Source organism: Oncorhynchus mykiss, chromosome 2 (genome assembly GCF_013265735.2).
Source record: "Oncorhynchus mykiss isolate Arlee chromosome 2, USDA_OmykA_1.1, whole genome shotgun sequence".
NCBI classification, from domain to species: domain Eukaryota; kingdom Metazoa; phylum Chordata; class Actinopteri; order Salmoniformes; family Salmonidae; genus Oncorhynchus; species Oncorhynchus mykiss.
Window position 1 is genome coordinate 73,606,512 of NC_048566.1, and position 13,923 is coordinate 73,620,434.

General features: G+C 40.9%; 2 protein-coding genes across 2 annotated transcripts in view; both read right to left on the reverse strand.

The window, feature by feature from the left end:
• Nucleotides 1–377: 377 nt before the first annotated feature.
• On the reverse strand, nt 378–3,606 carry ctsh (cathepsin H). The gene is made up of 12 exons (XM_021571425.2): nt 3,439–3,606; nt 3,216–3,247; nt 2,743–2,848; nt 2,455–2,525; nt 2,266–2,370; nt 2,049–2,135; nt 1,772–1,827; nt 1,576–1,657; nt 1,412–1,480; nt 1,222–1,328; nt 855–980; nt 378–750 (listed from the first exon to the last, which is right to left on the reverse strand). The coding sequence occupies exons 1-12, from the start codon at nt 3,506–3,508 to the stop codon at nt 675–677; spliced, it is 987 nt and encodes a 328-aa protein (XP_021427100.1). The 5' UTR covers nt 3,509–3,606; the 3' UTR covers nt 378–674.
• A 156-nt stretch (nt 3,607–3,762) lies between these two features.
• Nucleotides 3,763–13,923, reverse strand: part of rasgrf1 (Ras protein specific guanine nucleotide releasing factor 1) — a 35,863-nt gene continuing 25,702 nt past the window's right edge. The window contains exons 17-27 of the mRNA XM_021571414.2: nt 12,245–12,421; nt 11,963–12,069; nt 11,753–11,865; nt 9,757–9,817; nt 9,479–9,582; nt 7,403–7,487; nt 7,076–7,273; nt 6,620–6,699; nt 6,366–6,483; nt 6,203–6,271; nt 3,763–6,031 (exon numbers count right to left, since the gene is read on the reverse strand). Of these exons, the coding sequence (XP_021427089.2) occupies nt 5,939–6,031; nt 6,203–6,271; nt 6,366–6,483; nt 6,620–6,699; nt 7,076–7,273; nt 7,403–7,487; nt 9,479–9,582; nt 9,757–9,817; nt 11,753–11,865; nt 11,963–12,069; nt 12,245–12,421 (1,205 nt within the window). The 3' untranslated portion in view covers nt 3,763–5,938. The remainder of the gene's footprint in view (nt 6,032–6,202; nt 6,272–6,365; nt 6,484–6,619; nt 6,700–7,075; nt 7,274–7,402; nt 7,488–9,478; nt 9,583–9,756; nt 9,818–11,752; nt 11,866–11,962; nt 12,070–12,244; nt 12,422–13,923) is intronic.

Genomic DNA, 13,923 nt, shown 5'->3' on the forward strand with positions numbered 1-13,923 from the left:
AAATCAGTATCAGCACTTATTTCAGTTCAAGCACTGGCAATAAGGCCTAGGGGGGTGTGGTATATTGCCAATATACCACAGCTAAGGGCTGTTCATACGCACAACGCAATGTGGAGTGCCTGGACACAGCCTTTAGCTGTGGTAGATTGGCCATCTACCACAAACACCAGAGGTGCCTTATTGCTATTATAAACTAGTAACCAATGTACAAATAAATGTTTTTTCATACCCGTGGTATATGGTCTGATATACCACAGCGTTTAGGAAATCAGCATCCAGAAGCCAAACTACCCGGTTAATTTTTTTTTAAACTCTGGACTATATAAACGGCATCATCACACAGTCTTATCTGAATTCGAAATGTGTTGCTCATCAAATTGTGACAGAGAAATCAAGAAACTTTATTCACAAACATGAAATCAGTTTAAAAAAACAATTTCACATTATTAAAATCATAACAATCTTCATGTCAGCACAATAATCTAATCCTGATTAAAAACAGTAGATGTGCAGTGGGGAGTGTTTCTCCCAGTATATAATCATACTCCCTGAGGTGGTGAGCAAACATAAAAATCAAACCATATCATTGATTTAAAAGTTTAACTGATAATGAAATCTTTGGCTCCATGTCCCTTTTTTCTACTCTTGCCCCCATGGCATGCAGAATTCAACATTCACAGCACAGGAAGGGGATAAGATGAGCAGCCAGCCAGTCCACACATGTTTTTCCCACGCTCAATGAAGAAATAGCTGTGAAAACAGCACAACATACTGTATCATAACACTGTTCTGTTACATAACATTGGGCCCATACTGTTCACAATGTTATTCTACTTTTGTCATTGAAGTCTTACCCTTTCATTCCCCAGCTGCTTCCCCAGGAGTTCTTCACTATCCAGTAGGGTGTGCCCTTCTCCTCACTATACCCCACAGCCAGCACTGCATGATTCACTGTGTCTGTGGTGTTGTGACACTCCATGCTACAATAAGATAAGTGAAGATGCAGAATGCAAGGCTATGATTCCTATTTTATAGAAAGAAGAAGTCATGCACAATCTACATATTTATTTGTATTGCTTTCTGATGCTGGTTGTATGGTAGGTAGGCTACAGCTGTGAGTCCTGATTTTAACTGTGCTTATTGGAAAATATGCAACATAGCTCTTAAAGCACAGATATGATCCTTATTCTAGGTTTAACAAAATAGCAGAGTCATTCTCACCTGGTGTACACACCACCATCATAATGCATGAAATCAGAGGTCACCTCATAGGCAAGGCTGACAGGGTTGAATCTGGCCACTGCATCCAGCATACCCATTTCATCATACTGCAATGTAATAAATACACAATTAGCTGACTGCCTGGGTAGTCAATGCACCAGATAATCCAGAGTAATTTGCATTTACTTACCTTTGTTATGTTGACTACATCTTTAACAAAAGCAGCAGCCAACTCAGTCTTGAATTTGCAAGTGTCATCCTTCAAAATGATTCCAACATTAATGATGTTAATATATCGTCACCGTTTGAAGTGCTAGTACTGTAGTTATAAAGATGGAATAGCTGTTTACATACATGTGCAGTGTATGGATAGTCCTCCTCTGTCATGATTCCCTTGTTATACTTGATGTACTCAAATGCTTGACTGGGGAGCCCGCTAAAATATAATTTTTTTTTCAGAGCCTCAGTAAGAATCTAAGTGTCCAGTAAGACCAAGAATAGGGGGGAATATATATTACAAAGAAACGTGTTTTCGAGTGGTGACACTCACCCATTACAGCCGTGGTTGTTGAAGGCCTGAGCACAGTCCACTAGTTGCTGCTCTGACTGAACAATATAAAGGCAGCAGCAGTTGGATAAAATATACTTTTCATCATTCAAGATGATCAGAAACAGGACAAGAATTTCAATTAATTCCTAAATGTATTGCGACTACTAGCCTTAAACACAATTGTAAAAATGGTATTGAATTGCCTCAGCAAAAGGAGGCCAACTTTCCTTCCCACTTATTTTTATTTTTAGAATAGAGAAGTAGATAAGTATCTCACCAGTTGTAGGAGTTTCCCTGTTGCGATTGCTGTGACTGACTCCAAACAGCCTGTAGTGGAAAAGGTCCAGCAGCTACCACAGGGCCCCTGAACACCACAAATCAAAATCTACCTTCAGCACATACAGTGGTCTTCCACATAAGCATCTTTACCTTGCCATATAATGCACGATTTACATCATTAGAAAGTGCATCCTATACTGTATGTGTTAGGATACCTGGTTCTTCACCGCTGTGACATAGTGCCCCTTCTTTCTCCAGTCGACCGACTCTGGATATGGTCCATTGCTGCTCACATGACTCCCTTTAGTGGCAGAACAGTTCTAAAAATGACAGAAAGAAATATTTAAATGTGTTTTTCAAGTAAAAAAAATCAAGAGAAGTATACATAACAGGAATATAAATACCTGGGGCTCAGTCAAGAGGAAAGATTTTCTGAATTCAGCAAACGTCAGGTCAGAGAACTGATTCAGTCCCACTAGGTAAAAAGGTCACATGTCAGAAGACAGAATTAATATGCCACACAGGAGGTTGGTGGCATCTTAATTGGGGAGAATGGGCTCGTGGTAACAGCTTCCATGTGTTTTATACCATTCCGTTCTAGCTATTATTATGCAGCCTCCACTGATCATATTCAAAGGATGTGGACACTTCTAACATCTGAAAAAAACCAAGCATCATGCAGTTATTCATACTTGTGAACGTGTGATTTCCTTCATTGTGATAGTCAATCCTCCTCTTGTTCTCAATGAAGATCTGAAGTCTGTGGTAGTACTCCTCCATGTCATACACCTTGTTGTACTACATGGATGACACAGTAACATCTCAATTCAGGTCACTGTGATTTTACAATTTTTTTATGTAGATACAGTGCATTTCAAAATGCATTAGATATTTTGTATTTAACCTTTATTTAACTAGGCAAGTCAGTTAAGAACAAATTTTTATTTACAATGATAAGACACTCTTCTATATATGTCTAGTTGCCTAGCTTATCAGTAATTCCATACACACTATTGCAGTTTAAAATAAAATGTATTCTATCTATAGGACTTAGTATGATGAAAATAAATAATACTTTTTGCAGACAGATATGAAGAAGAAAAAACAGAAAACAACTTCCTTGTATTGTAGGAAAGAACCTGGTTTCGTGCCAAATCGAACTTACCTGTGACATCCATAACTTAAAGTGATATTCGCCTGTAAAGAAAACAGACAAGGGACATTTGATTTGAGATTGTAAAGATCAATAGGCTAAAAGCCATTATTCTATAAGTCGTTCTGATCACAAATGTGATGTTGGTAAATCAATTGACATTATTCATTCGAAAGCGCAAATTAGGTATAATTTCGATTCAACATAGCCTAAAACAGATTCAATTGCAACTTACCCTCCTCGGAAAACGGATATAAAGAAGTAACAGAGTATACGGCAAATATCAACAAAACCAAGATCTTCATACTTCAAAGTTTGGTAAAGCTGTTGTCTTCCTGCAACAAACAGTGAGAGCAGTGAATGAACTAACCGAAAGTCACGAGGCTTGATCACTTCCCGAATTCCCCGTGACAGTGCAAAAGGTGACGAAATATACGCTGAACTTTTATTATACATAAATAAAAATTCAAGTAAAGTTGCTGCAGTGTGTTTGTGTGTGATAGAGGTGGCAGAGAGAAAAATATCATTGTTTTCTCCACAAACACACTTGAGACAACAATGCCCCTGAGATAGAATAGATTTATTAGCAAGAGGTAATCAGGAAACATACATATTTTTTGTATTTTTATAAAACTGGAAATATTTCTCAAGCCGTGGAAATAAACATAAGGGTTGAAAGATAATTCTCATACCACTGGGTATTGCTAACAGCAAAACGTTTGTTAATATTTCATTTATGAGTATGTGCACGTATAAGTGTATACAGTATATATAAGTATATATATTGTTTTAATGTTGTCTGATACAGTGTTGCATGCCTGCCACATGAGCTTTTAATGTTTCTAGACTGTACATGGTAAAAATACATACAAATATTCACAGAATAAGCACTACATTACTATATTCCTGCTAAGAGAATGATTATAGACAGGATTACAGTATATGCAAAACACTTTGAAGTTGTCTTCTACCTCTAAGTCATGGTTTCAAAATCACAATTGTTGTAGCATTTTGTGTTAAAGCTTGGGATACAATGCTTGTACTTGACACTGTTCCATATTAAGAAATATGCAGGGCTGCATATACAAACTGTACAGAATACATTTCAGCAGGTGAATTAACAACAAAGTACAAAATACTTCCCTGTGTTTATGTATCCCCTTCCCTTATACTAATACTACAAAAATACCCTTTGAATGCTGCAGGCGGAGTAACTCATTCACTTACTTTTATCATACTCTTAACAATGCATTTAACAGAGTGATATACGGTCACGTTCCACAATCACTGGAACAGCAAAAGGACATAGATTGTCTTTGAATTATACAGTATAATAGCGGAACAACCTTGCACTGTACACAAATATCAAAGCCTAAAAATACAATTTTCAAGGGTTTTGCTTTATTTTTCTTTAAAATGTGTGCACCGTTTAGATTAAATTGAAAGCAAACGAACATGTGGTTTAAAAAAGGGAAACAGCTACATATACAATGGCATGCTCCAAGAATAGCAGCAAAATGGTTAACATATTCCTCCCCAAACTCCCCACTGGGTACATACTGGTTGAATCCACATTGTTTCCATTTAATTTTAATGAAATTCTGTTGAACCAATGTGGAATATACATTGAATTGACGACTGTGCCCAGTGAGTCATAGTGAAACAAGATGTCACCACCAACTAATCATTGTCAAACTGGAAGTACACTTGTATTGGAGATATAACGTACACTGGCTTATTACTGTCCCTTCAAATTACATGGATTAATAGAGCTTATTCTGCAAAACAAAAATGAAATCATGGCTACTTGACTTGAATTACTTTTGAAAATATATAGCATGAAGTTTGATTTAACTGCCTGTTACAGTGAAACATGCAACAGTAATGAAATAAAGCTACAAATATTGTTAATCATCTTCTAGGTTACAGTAGGTTGTATTCACACAGGACTTAAAATTGTTTTCAAAACAAACCAGACTTTGCTGGTTCTTAGATTAAAGCTTGTGGTGTGAACATGCCCTTATGAGTTATTTATTTTCAGAGCAGAGTCAGTACTGTGCTGCAAATCAGTCACTTCTAAGAGCAGGTGTTTCTTGTAAGAATCATTCATGATGACAAGACAAAGCTCTGTGGTGCTAGTGGCTTTCACATCTCGGTCACAACTGACAGGATGACTCAAATGTTGATAGATAAAACAAGCGGAAGCAAATAAACAAAGCAGAGCTGAGGCGGAATTGATAGAACAATTCAAGGAACACTCATTGGTTTAGCCACATCAATTTGGGGTAAGAAAATGTCAATGTTTTACCTGGTTTGATTTTTTACAATGCTACATCAGTTGCAGATAAACACATATCTATTTGAGTAAAGAGAACAATCTTTCCTATGTACAATATGATCCTGGCAGCATGTGTGCTTACAGGATGTGCAAAGTCCACAGTATGAAAAGATGTCAATCAGTTTAATTAGTTACAAAGGACATACCATTATACAAGATCATTGTGACTTTAGTTATCACCCTAGTAAGCCCAGTGAAATGGTCCTTGTTGCAGAGGAAAATGAAATATTTCAACAACGTGACAATTAAATTAACATTTGTACATAAGACTTCTAAAAACAATACACGTATCAGAGCAAACATGTTAAACATGACTTAACACCAGTTATTGTTTATGTCTACTGTGTACGACATAGTTCTTTAACAGAGAGTACACTTTGGGAAACTGTCATCCTCTTCAGTTGTTGACTTTAGGCTCGATTCTGAGAGAGGCTTCATACAGGCTTTCTTCATCCAGAACAGAGCTGTTGTCCAGCAAATACTGTGCTGCCTGGACCAGGACAAATATACCGTTTCAGCAGGTTGGCTACAACTACGATAATCTATACGATGTGACTAATACCGACACTCAGGATTTCCCTTATGGCCATTGCCATTTTCTTTTGTTTCTCTATATGTACAATATAAAACAAGTTAACATGAAAGAGCTTTAAAAGTTTACCATTGGCTGATGATCAATCTTGTATGCTGTTTGCTGGAATTGTCTAATTTCTCTGATGATATGGGAAATCTGTAGAGAGAGAGAACAGAAGCCATGTATACAATACAAAGCCATAGAATACATTAATATCTCTGTAACATTACACATAGCAGAGACCGCTGACCATCCTCATCTTTGAGAAGTTGACTAATTTGTCCTCTGTGTAATTGGGCGTCCCCTCCTCAATGAAAGCCAGATCAGTGAGGTACATCCCCAGGTATGGTACACAGGGAGGGTCACAGCTAGAAGGAAAAACAGAAGAGTAGGATGTCACCAATTTGACAATACTTTGATCGATCCACTGCCTGAATGGCCAGCATCGTCGTCTGATACACATTGGCTTTTGTAGTTATTAGAACAACCAGCAGAAACACTCACTTCTTTAAAGCCTCTCTTAGGTTTTTGAACCTCCCCTCTGATGAAACCAACTTCTGCAGCTTGTCAATTACGGTTTTAGTCTGAGGGATAAAATAAAATACTGTTTAAAATAATATTATTTTGGAAAACACCCAGGTACAGTATAATCAACATAGTTAAAGTGATGTGTAATCTGTAATAAGCAATAACGATTCATGGAGGTCTGTGGTGTCATAACAAGCTGTTTATAATAATATTATTTTGGAAAACACCCAGGTACAGTATAATCAACATAGTTAAAGTGATGTGTAATCTGTAATAAGCAATAACGATTCATGGAGGTCTGTGGTGTCATAACAAGCTGTTTATAATAGTGTATTGAGGTCCTAGTGCAATGATAAAACATGTAGTAATATTACTAGGACCAGGCTATGAGCCCTCAGTGAGCTGGGTGTGTGTAGTGGGAAATGTGGCCACCTGCTTGGACACTTTGAGCCAGGTCTTCTTGAGACGGAACACAGAGCTGCGGTTGAGGGAGGAGGTGATCTCCAGCACAGCATTGTAGTTATGGAGACAGCGGCAGATGTCCGCCACCGCCACCCACTTCTCCATCACCGCCACCCGCGTGGTCACATCGTCACAACGCAGGATCTCAGTGGCAATCAGGTTACTGATCTAACAGAGGCAAGACAGACAAGGAATAGCCATGTTCCTAATGCATAACAACCAAAGCCACACACTGTAATGAAAAGTGAAAATGTACACCGGTACTATGTTGGGAGATGGGAGTTGTTGGCTGCATACATCATTGAAATGCTTTGTTGTTTTCATGATATATGGTGTCCTTTCATTCTTGTCATTCTTCATCCAGCCTTGACCAAAGAACTCTCTGTAACACAAGATTGGAAGATCAAGTAGAAAAACAATTTATTCTCATTAATACAGCATAGTTGTTGTTTCAAAATCACTATGTGTCCCATATTGTACAGTGCATTCGGAAGGTATGCAGAGCCCTTGACTTTTTGTTACGTTACAACCTTATTATAAATGTAATTAAATAAAACATGTTCCTCATCAATCGACACACAATACCTCATAATAACAAAGCAAACCACTTATTACAAATAAAAACACATAACTTATTTACTAAATTTATTCAGATCCTTTGCTATGAGACTCGAAATTGAGATCCGGTGCATCCTGTTTCCATTGTTTGAGATGTTTCTACAACTTGATTGGAGTCCACCTCTTGTAAATTCAATTGATTGGACATTATTTGGAAAGGCATTTGGAATCTGTCTATATAAAAAGGTCCCACAGCTGACAGTGCATGTCAGAGCAAAAACTAAGCCATGAGTTCAAAGGAATTGCCCGTAGAGCTCCGAGACAGGATTGTGCCGAGGCAAAGATCTGGGGAATGGTTCCAAAAAAATTATGCAGCATTGAAGTTCCCCAAGAACACAGTGGTCTCCATCATTCTTAAATGTAAGAAGTTTGGTACCACCAAGACTGAGAGCTGTCTCCCAGGTCAAAACGGAGCAATCAGGGGAGAAGGGCCTTGGTCAGGGAGGTGATCAAGAACCCGATGGTCACTCTGACATAGCTCCAGAGTTCCTCTATGGAGATGGGAGGACCTTCCAGAAGGACATCCAATCTCTGCAACACTCCACAAATCAGGCCTTTATGGTAGAATGTCCAGATGGAAGCCAGTAAAAGGCACACGAGTGTTGCCAAAAAGCACCTAAAGACTCTCAGACCATGAGAAATAAGATTTATTTATTTTTTAGCCCTTTTTCCACCCCAATTTTGTGGTATCCAATTGGTAGTTACAGTCTTTTCTCATGGCTGCAACTCCCGTACGGACTCGGGAGAGGCGAAGGTCGAGAGCCGTTCGTCCTCCAAAACACAACCCAACCGCACTGCTTCTTGACACAATACCCACTTAACCCGGAAGCCAGCTGCACCAATGTGTCAGAGGAAACACTGTACACCTGGCAAACCAGTCAGCGTGCACTGCGCCCGGCCTGCACGATTGGACAAGGACATCCCTGCCGGCCAAACCCTCCCCTAACCCGGACGACTCTGGGCCAATTGTGCACTGCCCCATGGGTCTCCCGGCTGCGACAGAGCCTGGACTCGAACCCGGAATCTCTAGTGGCACAGCTAGCACTGTGATGCAGTGCCTTAGACCACTGCGCCACTCGGGAAGCCACCAAGATTGAACTCTTTGGTCTGAATGTCAAGCGTCACATCTAGAGGTAACCTGGCACCATCCCTATGGAGTGATCATGCTCTGGGGATGTTTTTCAGTAGCAGGGAATGGGAGACCGGTCAGGATCGAGGGAAAGATGAACAGAGCAAAGTACAGAGAGATCCTTGATGAAAACCTGCTCCAGAGCGCTCAGGACTGGGGCAAGGGTCACCTTCGAACAGGACAACAATAAGCATAGCCATAGTCCGGTCTTGAACCTGATCGAACATTTCTGGAGAGACCTGAAAATAACTGTGCAGCGATGCTCCCCATCCAACCTGACATAGCTTTAGAGGATCTGCAGAGAAGAAACTCCCCAAATACAGGTGTGCCAAGCTTGTAGTGTCATACCCAAGAAGACCCCGAGGCTGTAATCACTACCAAAGGTGCTTCAACAAAGTACGGAGTAAAGAGTGTGAATATTTATGTAAATGTAATATTTCAATAATTTGCTAAATTTTCTAAAAACCTGTATTTGCTTTGTCATTATGGGGTATTATCTGGAGACTGAAGACAAAAAAACAATTTAACCTATTTTAGAATAAGGCTGTAACACTGAATGCTTTCCAAATGCACTGTTATGTGTGTGTGTGTGTGTATCATTAGCTGTGTCACTCAGTGTCACTCACTCATATGGGATGACCTTAAAGACCAGGTGGTCCAGTAGGGTGAGCTGCTCTGCTATCTCCAGGGCAGAATGGCTCTCAAACGCTTCCGCCTTTCCTACTGACGCCTAGCACACACACAGAGCATCACCGGTAACCATTCCCAAGACATGAGGTATGAAAACTACTTCACTATATTCAAACATTCCTGAGACACATACTTAACATACATAATGTATGTCAAGGAAAGATTGTCCTCCTTTGACTCAACTGCCATTTACATGTGCAGTCATCCCACTTACCAGCTGTGTCACCTCCTCCAGGCTGATCTGATTGTCACCTGGGTCCTCCTGTGTCAGGGTCCTAATAGACCATACAACAGAGTCAAGTATGTATTTATAATGTGCGTGTTTCACCTTTAACCAGGTAGGCTAGTTGAGAACAAGTTCTCATTTGCAACTGGGACCTGGCCAAGATAAAGCAAAGCAGTTTGACACATACAACACAGAGTTACACATGGAATAAACAAACATACAATCAATAATCCAGTACAAAAATATATATACAGCATGTGCAAATGAGGATAAGAGAGGTAAGGCAATAAATAGGCCACGGTGGCGAAGTAATTACAATATAGCAATTAAACACGAATGGTAGGATGTGCAGAAGATGAATGTGCAAGTTGAGATACTGGGGTGCAAAGGAGCAAGATAAATAAATACAGTATGGGGATGAGGTAGATTGGATGAGCTATTTACAGATGAGCTATGGACAGATGCAGTGATCTGTGAGCTGCTCTGACAGCTGGTGCTTAAAGCTAGTGAAGGAGGTAAGAGTCTCCAGCTTCAGAGATTTTTGCAGTTCGTTCCAGTCATTGGCAGCAGAGAACTGGAAGGAGAGGCGGCCAAAGGTAGAATTGGCTTTGGGGGTGACCAGTGAGATATACCTGCTGGAGCGCGTGCTACGGGTGGGTGCTGCTATGGTGACCAGTGAGCTGAGATAAGGCGGGGCTTTACCTAGCAGAGACTTGTAGATGACCTGGAGCCAGTGGGTTTGGCGACGAGTATGAAGCGAGGGCCAGCCAACGAGAGCATACAGGTTGCAGTGGTGGGTAGTATATTGGGCTTTGGTGACAAAACGGATGGCACTGTGATAGACTGCATCCAATTTGTTGAGTAGAGTGTTGGAGGCTATTTTGTAAATGACATTGCCGAAGTCGAGGATCGGTAGGATGGTCAGTTTTACGAGGGTATGTTTGGCAGCATGAGTGAAGGATGCTTTGTTGCGAAATAGGAAGCCGATTCTACATTTGATTTTGGATTGGAGATGCTTAATGTGAGTCTGGAAGGAGAGTTTACAGTCTAACCAAACACCTAGGTATTTGTAGTTGTCAGAATCATCCAGAGTAGTGATGCTGGACGGGCGGACAGGTGCGGGCAGCGATTGGTTGAAGATCATGCATTTAATTTTAGTTGCATTTAAGAGCAGTTGGAGGCCACGGAAAGAGAGTTGTATGGCATTGAAGCTCATCTGGAGGTTAGTTAACAGTGTCCAACGAAGGGCCAGTGGTATACAGAATGGTGTCGTCTGCGTAGAGGTGGATCAAAGAATCACCAGGAGCGAGAGCGACATCATTGATGTATACAGAGAAGAGTCGGCCCGAGATTTGAACCCTGTGGCACACCCATAGAGACTGCCAGAGGTCCAGACAACAGGCCCTCCGATTTGACACACTGAACTCTACTGGAGAAGTAGTTGGTGAACCAAGCGAGGCAATCATTTAAGAAACCCAGGCTGTTGAATCTGCCAATAAGAATTTGGTGATTGACAGAGTCGAAAGCCTTAGCCAGGTCGATGAATACTGCTGCACAGTAATGTCTCTTATCGATGGCGGTTATGATATCGTTTAGGACCTTGTGCGTGGCTGACGTGCACCCGTGACCAGCTCGGAAACCAGATTGCATAGCGGAGAAGGTACGGTGAGATTCGAAATGGTCGGAATCTGTTTGTTAACTTGGCTTTCAAAGACCTTAGAAAGGCAGGGTAGTATAGATATGTCTGTAGCAGTTTGGGTCTAGAGTGTCTCCCCCTTTGAAGAGGGGGATGACCGCGTCAGCTTTCCATTCTTTGGGAATCTCAGATGATACGAAAGAGAGGTTGAACAGGCTGGTAATAGGGGTTGCAACAATTTCGGCAGATAATTTTAGAAAGAGAGGGTCCAGACTGTCTAGCCCAGCTGATATGTAAGGGTCCAGATTTTGCCTCATAAGCGGAGGCGGCGGTAGTGCCGGTAGGTACCTGATGATGTTGGCGGCTGCTTTCCTCTCCTGTGTCAGCAGCTCCGGGTCATGCATCACTTCCTCCAGGAAGGCTATCACCTTCAGCTTCAGCTCAGTGTTACTCTCAAAGTCCTTGGAGGTCACCACACACACACTTAAGAGTTAACTGATTGGAAACCTGGACACTATTTGACCTTAGAAGTAATGACTATGTATCTGGAAGACTTACCTGAGAGTGTTTTGACACCCAGTGCCTCAGAACATTCAGGACTCTGTTTGTTGCAGCCCTTCGGATTACAAACTCTTTGTCCCCATTCCTCTGGTCTGTTGGGAACCCTGGGGAAAATGGATCAAATATGCCATGTAAATATCACACCTACATTTTTAATGACATATAGATTTGTTTCTCTCTTGAGAACAAAAATGACATTGAAGAGCTCATGCTTTTGAAAATGTGGTGTACACAAACTGTTCCATTGTGGACAAAACTGATGTTTAATACGCTGTGTACCTGTGCTAGCCAGGGACATGCGGCGGTACTTCTCCTTGGTGGGCGTGCCCTCATTGGCTCCTGCCGTGGCAATGGCGAAGGCGGAGGCTGCAGAGAGGGCACTGCGATTGTTGTTGTCCATCTCAGGGCGGCACGATGACATCACCGTGCCATTATTGTAGGAAAACAGGGAGAATTCTACAGGGAGATACAATATTACAGTTATATTACAGTATAGACAGTTATACTGGCTGTAAAATGCCATGAGATTCATTTTAGTGAACTTGATTGATGCAGTGTGATACCTTTACAATAAAGTAATGTAGGTATAAAATGGAGAGACCATAAAACAGAACTGCTGACATTATGACTGCACTAGGACAGCCACAAAAAATATCCATTAAAGTGTCAGCTGCATCAAATGAATGCTCTTAATTGGTCTCTCACTACTACTTCAATAGGAACTGGAGGGAAATAGATGCAACTATAACCTGCTCACTGAGATTTAAGAGGTTGTTGACGACGCTTAGCAACTTAATGGATCTTACCCCAAAACGCATGATCTATTTTGGCTGTGTAATTCATATTGTGTAACAGGACAGATTTGTTCATTTATTTTGTCTCCAGTAGAGGGCAGCAACCGAAGAGCACCACATTCTATCCCAGTAGAGCATAGAGACCTTACATGAGGCTATAATATTCAAGATGGGTGTAGCTAAATATAGCCACCAATATCAGCATAATGGAGAAATTGACTAGTTTCTCAACACACTGTCTGCACACTGACTGACAATATACAGACATTACTGTGTGATTAATGAACTAATCAAATCCGTTGAGCTTTATGATGAGTTATATAAACCGGATCTGAGTACTGTTAATGTTAATGTAAATGTCAGGTTTCTGTTCACCTTTGACTTGGTACACATTTTGTCCTAAGAGTTGGGCAGCGCCGTGCACAGACCTGCAAGGGGCAGGTGCTCTGTAGCAACATTTAAAAAATATTGAACATAGGGTATAGGCCTATTTATTTCTGCAACAACACACTCACTCATCACAAATTGTAAGCAAGCTAGTTACAGGAGAAGGGTGCAATTGCGGCACGCAGCTTGGGTCGTTCCTGCATGTGGGCATTCCTGCATCTGCAGGAACCAACAGGGTGCACGAGGGGTGGGGTTCATGAAGGAACAAATGGGATGCTTCGAGGGGGGCGCATGTAGGAACGCTCCGAAAGCCCACAGGCAGGAACCCCCCGAATTGCAGGCTGCAATTGCACACTATTGAGTTACAGTGCCTCCTAAAGACATAATTGACATATGGAAGAGGGTGGGCTATCAGCTGATCATTGATGTTGATGATTAATGTAAATAGCTCGATATCTTTTACTGATTGTGATTTACCTCTGTCTTTTTGCCTCTCTCTGCTGCCCGTATCAGCCAACCAGACCAAATATTACTTATGATGTAGGCTAAATCAAGTGTTATCAAATGTAATGCTGCTGTGGCAGTACTGTTGATATTTAAACTAGGTAGCTAGCTACACACACTCAATCAGTGAACGAATCTCTCAAGCTATGCATATTTGGATACCCAGCACCCCTTAAAAAAAAATATTGCAGTTTTGAAACTGCAGTAAAAGTGCGGTAACTGCAGTCAACTGTGATATTTTGGACGCAGTAATTGCAGAATAAGTGCAGTTAT

Bases quoted from the DNA above. Each gene is read 5' to 3' on its own strand.
- ctsh (XM_021571425.2), bottom strand. From the start codon at position 3,508: ATGAAGATCTTGGTTTTGTTGATATTTGCCGTATACTCTGTTACTTCT. The intron at 2,371-2,454 runs GTATTTATATTC...TGTCATTTTTAG, and splicing joins TCCTCTTGACTGAGCCCCAG to AACTGTTCTGCCACTAAAGG. The intron at 1,828-2,048 runs GTGAGATACTTA...TATATTGTTCAG, and splicing joins CAGGGAAACTCCTACAACTG to TCAGAGCAGCAACTAGTGGA.